The sequence below is a fragment of the Eimeria maxima genome, genomic scaffold (assembly GCF_000499605.1).
Source record: "Eimeria maxima Weybridge genomic scaffold, Emw_scaff1263, whole genome shotgun sequence".
NCBI lineage: Eukaryota > Apicomplexa > Conoidasida > Eucoccidiorida > Eimeriidae > Eimeria > Eimeria maxima.
Genome location: NW_013564262.1, coordinates 1 through 9,507, shown reverse-complemented (window position 1 = coordinate 9,507; position 9,507 = coordinate 1). Strand labels below are relative to the sequence as shown.

Below are 9,507 nucleotides of genomic sequence, written 5' to 3'. Positions count from 1 at the left end.
TATATATATATATATATATATATATATATATATTGATTTATTTATTGATTTATTTATTTATTTATTTATTTTAATTATTTTATTTATTTTGTTTATTTTGTTTATTTTATTTGGGCATAATGTTAGGGTAGCTCATGTAAGGGAATTGGCAATTTTCAAGAAATACATGAAGACAAACTGCAGCAGCAACAGCAGCAGCAGCAGCAACAGCAGCAGCAGCAACAACAGCAGCAGCAGCAGCAGAAAGGAAGGTTACAGGAGACAGACCTGCACTGGTTGGATCGAAGGCAAACCAATACTTCCAGTTAATGAAGAATTCATGCACATCTGCACAATCACGCAGCACAAACCCTAAACCCTAAACCCTAAACCCTAAACCCTAAACCCTAAACCCTAAACCCTAGACTTTGAGAGAGTAATGTGTAGTTGTAGGGTTTATTGTGATGGTTTGTTGATAGTTTGTCAGCAATAAATACCCTGTGCAGGTTCCTTGTTTACAGCACAAACGCTAAACCCTAAACCCTAAACCCTAAACCCTAGTTTACCGGAGAGAGCACGGAGACAAAAGATAAAATCTGTTGTTTGGCTTAATACCTCCATAAGGAGACAATCAAATGTCTCCTTTGCTACTCCTTCTCCTTCCTCCTAAATAAATAAATATACAGGAGGAATAAAGATAAAAAAAAAGATAAATATTTATTCTTGCATTATAATTATTATTATTCTTTATTATTATTATTAAACAACACTTATTATTATTATTACCTTTATAATAAATAAAATAAATAAAAAAATAGAATAAACAAAATAAATAAATAAATAAACAAATAAATAAAATAAATAAATAAAATAAATAAAAAAATAAATAAAATAAATAAATACCTTATGTATCCATCCAGCAGCTAGCCAATTATCTGCGGGGAATCCTTTAACAATTCTTGTCAGTCGTCGATAATTTCGAATTTCGAAAATTTGAATTCCTTTGCCACGACGAAATATGTACTCCACCTCTGGATGTAGAGGATCACGTCTATTAAGAAAAAAAAAAAAAAATAAATATATATATATAAATATATATAATTATTAATAATATAAATAAATAAATACATAAAATTTATTTTTTTATTTATTATATCGATTTATTTCTTGTATATTCATCTTTTTAGTTTGCATGCATGCATCCAGCGACAATCCATGGATGCAAGCAGAAAACAGAAAAACACCATTCATAAAACATACAACTTTTAGCTACACAATAAACCCTAAACACTAAACCCTAAACCCTAGACAGAATTGTACTTACAATCCTGCAGGCCTCTCCACAATGTAGAAGCTGCGGCTCGTCGCTACCGCCATTACGCGGACAGGCTCCCCTGCAAAACAGCCAACTCTAAACCGTAAACCCTAAACCCTTTTGCGAGTACACATGAGGAGCTGAATCACTCGTTGCACTCTGCCTTAAGGCAGGGTTTAGGGTTTAGGGTTTAGGGTTTCCCGCTTGCAGAGCTCACCGTCCTCATGTATAAGGGCATTGTACCACAAAACAGGAGCAATCTGCAAAACCCTCTCAGCAGTTTTCGAGTGCTCAGAGAGAAGCAGCTCCTGGTCGCACACTCAGCAAAAGCAAAACCCTAAACCCTAAACCCTAGACGCTAAACCCTAAACCCTAGAACCTAGACGCTAAACCCTAAACCCTAAACCCTAACAGCTTACGAGAGTTCGCTTAAAGTACTGGACGTTTGTCAGGTCCAACAACTCGTACATCACTGAAGGGCGAATCGGGTAGTGGAGAAAGATACGTGCCTGCACAGATACCTCCAAACCCTAAACCCTAAACCCTAAACCGTAAAACCTCGGAATCAGCCCGTGAATGAGTAAACATGCGTTTAAAGGGCACAATTTAGACATTCTGTGAGTTTTGGGTTCCATGAGGGTTTAGGGTTTAGGGTTTAGGGTTAAGGGTTTGGGCTGGCCAGGCACCGACATGTTGCAGAGCCTCCATGGCTTCGAAGCTTAGTTTCTCTGGGCAGTGCTGCATGAGGGCGGAGAGGATATCAATGCAGTCGACGCGCATCCCTGCAGCAGCAGCAGCAGCAGCGACAGCAGCAGCAACAGCAGCAAACAGGAGGGAGGATAAGGATACCGGTTTACTCCCTGAAGCGTTTATTGGAGTAAACCCTCGATAGGGTTTGGAGTGTCGATATCTTAAGAACTTACTTTCCCTTTGTGGAGCTAGACGGGCCATTAGATGGGAGACGTAGCTACCACTGCAGCAACAGCAACAAGAGCAGCAGCATAAGGAGATAAAGGTAATATATCTTTGCGTCTTCTCCCCAAGAAGAGGGAGGCACAAAGACACATAGAGAGAGGTAAAACAACATGCATGCATGCATGCATGGAATGCATGCACGCATGCATGCATTTCGTGTGTTGTGTGTCAATAAGCGTACTGTGAGCTGCCTGAGTCGATAGCCAAATCCATCAGCAACATAGCCACGAAGATTTTTATGATAGAGGAAGGAAATAGACGCTCGTACGTTCGTTCAACTGCCCAATCCTGTTGCATGCACATGCACACATTTTGGGGCTTTATGACTGCATGCAAGAGAATTTCCCGTTCCCTTTTTTTCTTTCCCCTCAGCTTGAATCGAGTTTTAGTTTATATGAAGGTATGTATACAATATACATACAATATATAAATAATCTATACATATAGATAAATATATTATGTATATTTTACTAACATACCTGTACATCACGTTCTGTAGAAAACTTTACATAAGGAATCTGGCGGGCGATGCATGCGTAGAGGGCAGCCAATTCTACGCACAATATCTACGCAACAACAGGAGCAGCAGCAGCAGCAGCAGCAGCAGAGATTCAACAAATACACCCTTGTTGTTGTACGTTAAGGGCATTAATGATAAACCCTCAATATGTACAACAAAACCCTAAACCCTAATATGAAGACAAACCCTAGACTCCTTACTTGCTCTCTTATATCCAACGGACGGCTGGAGGACTGACGAATAAGATGGTGAAGGGGTGACATCATACGCCGAGTGCACCTGCAGAGACGTCCATCTCCTTCTCCAATTTAGGGTTTAGGGTTTAGGGTTTAGCGTCTCGAATTTAGGTTGAGGTTTTCGGTAGCACTTGGTGGTACAGGCGTAGGGTATGTGGTTAGGGTTTAGTGTTTAGGGTTAGGTGTTTAGGGTTTACTCCGCAACAATATCATAGTTGAGGATAAGGTCCATCGATTCCGCCTGCAGCACCGCCACCCGCAACCTAAACCCTAAACCCTAAACTCTAAACCCTATACGCTAAACCCTAAACCCTCGGCAGCGGGTGCAGCGCAGCATTGATGAAGGCTTGCGAAACTCCAATAAACAAAACACTAAAAAAACCACAAACCCTTGAATTGACAATTCAGAAGAAAATAAACAAAATATAAATAAATATAAATAAAAAAGGAAAAGAAAAAAGAAAAAAGAAAAACGACGAATAAATGCAGAAAAAAGCATACAGGCTGATGTGGCTCTAGTCGGAGGACTCTCTGCATTAGTCGGCAAAACTTTGCCCCGACGTTTGCTGCCAAAAACGGGACTGCCTCCACCTGTGCACACGCCGTAAGCCCTAAACCCTAAACCCTAAACCCTAAACCCTAAACCCTAAACCCTAAATCTTGCACTACCCAAGAATAGCAGGTAAACAAACAACAAATAACAGACAACAAACAACAACAAACAACGGCAAACACCAACACCCAACAAAAACAAGCAACGCAAATAAGGGAAAGAAACGAAAGGAGCAGGAAGAGGAAAGGAAGAAGAAGGGGAAAATTGTATTACCAAGGCAGTAAGGGAACGAAGATAGACAAGACGTCTGCAGACATTTACGGTGTCTTCTCTTGCTTCTGCTATCTGCGGATATTCTATTGCTGCATACAGCAGCCTGCAGCAGCAGCAGCAGCAAATACAATAAATTATACAATAATTATAGGCATGCAAAGGAGACAGGATACTCCTTTACAACTACCCTTGAAGTGTGTCGTAGCAACAGCAGCAACAACAGCAGCAGCAGCAGCAGCAGCAGCAGCTGCTGCTGCTGCTGCTGCTGCAGCAACTACCTACCTCAAGGTGGCTGCAATAATGTAACACGGCTGGAGTTCTGAGGCATGGAAATTTGCCCACAGCTGCAAAGAGACAAAAACGGAGACAGGAAAATAAGGAGACAGGTTTCCCCTGCATATAAGAGGAGAAGTTCTTGCAAATAGAAAGGCGACAGAGGGAAGGGAGAGAGGAGGAGGAAGAGAGAAAGAAAGAGACTGTTTTTATACCACAGAAGGAGTAGTACTACGCCCCTTGACTAGTGTGTTTATAAGGTGGGGTTGTTAAGAACAACGTACCCCATCATCTCCATATAGATCAACTATATTATTTAAATACATCGCAGCTAACTCAGGGTCTGTATATTAGCAGGACACAGCAGCCCCACAGTCCTGTGCATGCAACAGCATTGCATGCATTGATAGACTGCATGCAGTTCATGCAACGCTTGCACAACAAGACACAACATACAAGAAGAGAACGCAACAAACGCTGCGGTGTATGGACAGCACCTGGCTCTAGATCTGTCGCCATCAGCTCCTGCATTAGACGCTCGCGACCCTGCGCATACACCCGAAATAAAATAAAGCAGACACATACACTCCAGGAAATATCCAAGCAGCAACTGCAGCAACAGCAGCAGTAGTAATAGTAGTTTGTTTAGGTGTTGCTGCAACGTCTGCTGCTTCTGCTGCTTCTGCTGCTTCTGCTGCTTCTGCTGCTTCTGTTCCTGGCGTTGCTGCGGTTGGTACATCAGCAGCAGAAGCTGGTGCTGCTGATGCTGCTGTTGTTGCTGCAGACGCCCACTGATGCATGCAGCGTACCGTTGGGCCTTCTTGGGACTTGCCGTAGAGGTCAGCATAGATGGGGTTGTCTTGTAGTGCCTCTAATGGATCTGGTGGTTTTTTCCTCCTTCCTGTATAAGTAAAAAGAAAAGGATTATATATACAATAAACCCTAAACCCTAGCAAAAATACGCAAACCCTAAACCCTAAACCCTGCGAACTTTAAACCCTAACATCATCCCTCAAATGCTAAAATAAAACCGTAGTATCCTCCAAACCCTAAACCCTGCACAAGTCCCTCAAACCCTAAACCCTAACCCTTCCAAACCTCCCCCAACGAGGGCCAGGTGTGCCCCATCCTGTTGCTACCTGTTGCGTGGTCTCCATGGGGTCTATTTCTGTTCTGCAGCCTCTCCTTCCAGCTCCTAGGCTTCTGCTGTTTAATTGCTCTAGCCAGTTCGCTCCGCTGCTGCGGCTGCTGCAACACATACTGCTCCTCTTCCTCCTCTGCTGCTGCCTCTGCTTCCGCCTGCTCACAGACAGCAGCAGCAACAGCAGCACTTTTAATTCTTAATTAAAGGGGACATCTAAATAAATATTATGTCTTTGTTATATTAAGAGGCGAAGACAAATATTTTATCTCCTTATATACATTATATAAAAAAGAAGGAAAAAGGAGACAAAGACAAGACTTGCCCTTGCTATCTCCTCCTCTGTGTCCTCGATGTCCGCCTTAAGACGTCCAGCCCAGTACTCCGCGTGTTGTTTCAATGCTCGTTGTCTCCTGCAGCACATAAACCCCAAACCCTAAACCCTAAACCCTAAACCCTTAAAGTTTCATTTGGCGCAGCTGGTGTTGTTGTCCTCGGCCACAACTGTTGCTCCCTCGGCTATCGCAGTGCAGCAGCAACATCGCAAGCCGTTGCTGCTGCTGCTGCATTTTGTACTATTGCTGCAGTTGCTGCAGGAGACAGCCTCACGAATATCGTTGGGTTGTACTGTGGTTGCACAGCGGGGCCAACAAAAGAGACAACCTCTCAGCGACGCAGAGCCGGACGAAATCCTGCAGAATTCGACAAAATCTAAACCCTAAACCCTAAACCCTAAACCCCGGTTGCTGCAACTCGTGGTGAAATCAACAGACGAAGGGAATAAAAGATGCAAGCTATTAATTTTAGGGAAGGAGACAGAGACAATAACAGACTGGAGAGCTTTCCTCCCCACTGGGATCAGTAAACCCTAAACCCTAAACCCTAAACCCTCGTGTTGACTTGCTGTCTGCTGTGGTGCTCTTTCTGATTCCTCTCCGTCATCCATTTCGAGGTGTCTCCTCATCGCAGCATCGTCGTCCCACATCTCTGCCTCTCTGTTACACAGTGTCTGCAGCAACAGCAGCAGCAGCAAAGACAGAAGGGCTTCCATGACCGGAGAAGAAGACAGACGACACCACGAAAAAAAACGAGAGAAAAAAAGGAGACACGCTCTCCTTACCCTGAGGCTGAGTTCTTTCCCAGCATCGGGGAGGTCAGGCCAGCCCTGGATAATATCAGCAAGTCTGCAGACAACCCTAAACCCTTCTTTTTTTTTAGGGTTTAGTTTATGGTTGCCAGAGAGGCAAGTAAGCAGCACAGCGACGTCCCTCCCCACCCACGTCCTCTCCACCACGACGTCGAAGCCATCGGGGTGTATAGGCAGCTGCTGCTCCGCCTCCAATACAGGAGCAAACAGAGACACCACTTGCTTCAGTCTGAACACTTGCAGACATACTTGAGTGTACGCTGTTAGGGTTTAGGGTTTAGGGTTTCGGCTACAGAGCAGGGAGAGATGACTGTGCAAACGAGGCAGGAGGAGGCAGCTCGCGTCGGACTGTCGATAGACCCTTTTCCGCCTCAACTGCATAGGGTTTAGGGTTTAGGGTATAGGGTTTAGGGTTTATGATCCCATAGCTCACCGCATGACGTCCCTGGTGGACTCCACGCGTGAGGCAGTAAGAAGAAAATGTACCCCAACTTTGTTGAGTGCATGCATGTTCTCAATAACTGCTTTTCTGCACAAAACAACAGAGCATATTGGTGCATGCATGCAAGGAAGCCCCAGCCAAGTGTCTCCTTTGGAGACGATCCCAGTATACTACCCCTGCAACTGAGGAAGACAGTTGTAGGACCGCAACACAAGAGGAAGTGTCGCTGGGTACAGAGGAAGCAGACACTGTAAAGATGAACGAGGAGACACTAGATAAAAAAAGAGACAAAAAAGGAGACAAAAGAGGATAAATTACTTACCTAGCTGGTACTCTTAGGGTTGATAAGTTCTTGTATATAACATCAAAGACAGCAGCAACAGACTCAAGTGCATGCTCTCCCCACAGCACTGCATGCACTTGCGGAGACTCCCAGGCAGCTAAGCGCCCTAACAACTTTATAACAGACTGCAGCACAGAAGACGTCAAGCCTGAGAAAAAAGGAGACAACACACAAAGTGTCCCCTGCACACACGGATACTTACAGCGGGGGATATAAAGACACAGCAAAGACAGCGCAATGCATGCACAAGAAGACAGAAAGCAAGAGATAAAGAGCATCCAAGGGACACACCGCAGGAGAACGACACAAACGAAAATGCACAGATAACACAAAAGACGAACGTACACATAAAGACACACACTAAAATCGACAAGACACCAGGTGCAGAGACAGCAGCAGCAACAGAGGCAGTTGCAGCAGCAGAGATGCCAGCACTGACGGAAGCAGTTGCAGTGTCAGGCGGCCATCTTACCTGCATGCGGATAGGGTAGTCTGCATATAAGTTTAATAAGGAGAGTTACTGTCTCCTTTGTAATATAACGAAGAGGCATGCTGTTTAGACACTCTACTGCAGCAACAAGGACCTCCTCGTTCTTGACCTCCAGTACGTCAACAATGGCCTTCTCTCGGTGTGCAGCAAACAGTCTCTCTGCAACACCCTGCAGCGCATGCACAACACATCTGAATACGCATGCTGCTGTCCGTGTCTGTGTCTGTGCTGTGTCTGAGGAAGGAGACAGGTACCCAAGTGCCACCTGTGCAGTGCATGCAGGAGGAGACAGCTACAGAAGTGTCTCCTTTGCAGAATGTGTATGCACACCTGCACGACTAGGTCGTTCTCCTCTCCTAAGTAGTAAGCTAAAAAGCTGCAGATGGAGGCCAATACTCGGCAGGCATAAATATTTGTCAGCCGCGTCAAAGGAACCCTTTCAGGAACGTAAGGAAGCTGCACGCAACACCCGAAACCCTAAACCCTAAACCCTAATTTCTAAACACTAATTGTCTACTAGCGGCTGGATATCTGGCGTGGTCTGTAAAAACTGACGAAGAGCTGCAGGCACTAGCAAAAGGAATAATGAAAAGGAGACCAACTGCCAGTAGCCCGCATAAAAAAAAAAGAAAAGGAGACAAGCAGGGGATTCAAGCAGTAAATTACCTGGTTTACGTTGCGCAGAGCTAACTCCGCTCTGTCACACATTGTGGTGTATCGGGTACCCCCCAAGTACTGCAGCAGACCCTCAAATCCTTGCATTTCTTCTGTTACGTATTGCAGAAGCTCATTACGCTGTCGAGGATTTTCGAGGATTACCCTCACTCCTGCATGCACGCATGCATGCATATCTGCGAGCAAATGCTGTCACTGCCAACAATAATTATCCCCCAGAGCCGCATGCGCCAACGTTGCAACAACCACGAAGAGAGTGTCTCCGAGTGTACGCGCATGTTTGTCACGCTGTGAAGTAGAAAGTGGAGGGAAAAAGCAGGCTGCATGTACCGATGCAACTGGCAGCGAGAATGACGGGGTCTGCTGCTTCTTCCTTGAGGGCAGGCAGCAGGAGGTCTACGAGATGGTAGTTGTCGCAACACATGTCCATAGCCTGCGGTGTACGCCCACTTAAGCATTCAACATCCATAAGTCCCAAGAAGAGGAAATACGCCAAATGCCCCACGAACGAGCAACCTGTAACCTGTTGTGGCGTACGGTGTAGGGTGTAGGGTTTAATGTTATTACGCTGTCCATGTTAAAGAATTCACCCGAACAGAATTATATTTCTTCGGGTACAGAAGTTTATGCTGTTTTAGTGTTTAGAATTTCGTGTTGGTTAGGGGTCGAACGCTGTCTAAGGGTTTAGGGTTTAGGGTTTGGCTGTGTACCTCGTCGCAGCTGCGAATCATCCCAGTGAGGGCCCCAATAATGGCTCCAGCGACTTTGGCCTGCAGGCAGAGAAGAAGGGGTGTCGGTACACCTGGTGCTGCATTTTTCTTTATGGTTACAGAAGCGATATCGAGAAAGAGGAAAGAATAATGCGGGAAAGAGGAAGGGAGATAAAAGGAAAAAAAGGAAGAAATACTTGAATTATAGCCAGGCGGTTTGTTGGCTCCCGCTCCCCAATGAGGTCCCTCAACTTGGGCAGAAATACTGAAGTGTGTATTCCCGACTTCGTTAAATGCAAGGCAGCCTTTCGCGTATGCCAAGCACATCGACTGAAGGCAGCAGCAACTCCGCATGCAGTAGTTCTATGAATATCCGAATAAATATATACGGACGTTTAGCGCTACTATACATACTATAAACATATATATATATAT

The 9,507-nt window shown here is 44.9% G+C and overlaps 2 protein-coding genes across 2 annotated transcripts; both read right to left on the bottom strand.

The window, feature by feature from the left end:
• Positions 1-252: 252 nt before the first annotated feature.
• Positions 253-2,074, bottom strand: EMWEY_00050760 (hypothetical protein, conserved; the record flags this gene model as incomplete). The annotated part of the gene is made up of 6 exons (XM_013479644.1): positions 253-327; positions 883-1,030; positions 1,304-1,373; positions 1,512-1,602; positions 1,763-1,803; positions 1,981-2,074. The coding sequence occupies 6 exons, from the start codon at positions 2,072-2,074 to the stop codon at positions 253-255; spliced, it is 519 nt and encodes a 172-aa protein (XP_013335098.1).
• A 1,144-nt stretch (positions 2,075-3,218) lies between these two features.
• Positions 3,219-8,792, bottom strand: EMWEY_00050750 (Leucine Rich Repeat family protein, related; the record flags this gene model as incomplete). The annotated part of the gene is made up of 17 exons (XM_013479643.1): positions 3,219-3,266; positions 3,527-3,616; positions 3,852-3,954; positions 4,134-4,195; positions 4,581-4,670; positions 4,934-5,025; positions 5,213-5,423; positions 5,582-5,678; positions 5,875-5,957; positions 6,386-6,430; positions 6,542-6,641; positions 6,846-6,941; positions 7,177-7,345; positions 7,670-7,856; positions 8,018-8,143; positions 8,354-8,514; positions 8,693-8,792. 17 exons carry the CDS (start codon positions 8,790-8,792, stop codon positions 3,219-3,221), a joined length of 1,860 nt encoding a protein of 619 aa, XP_013335097.1.
• Positions 8,793-9,507: the final 715 nt, after the last annotated feature.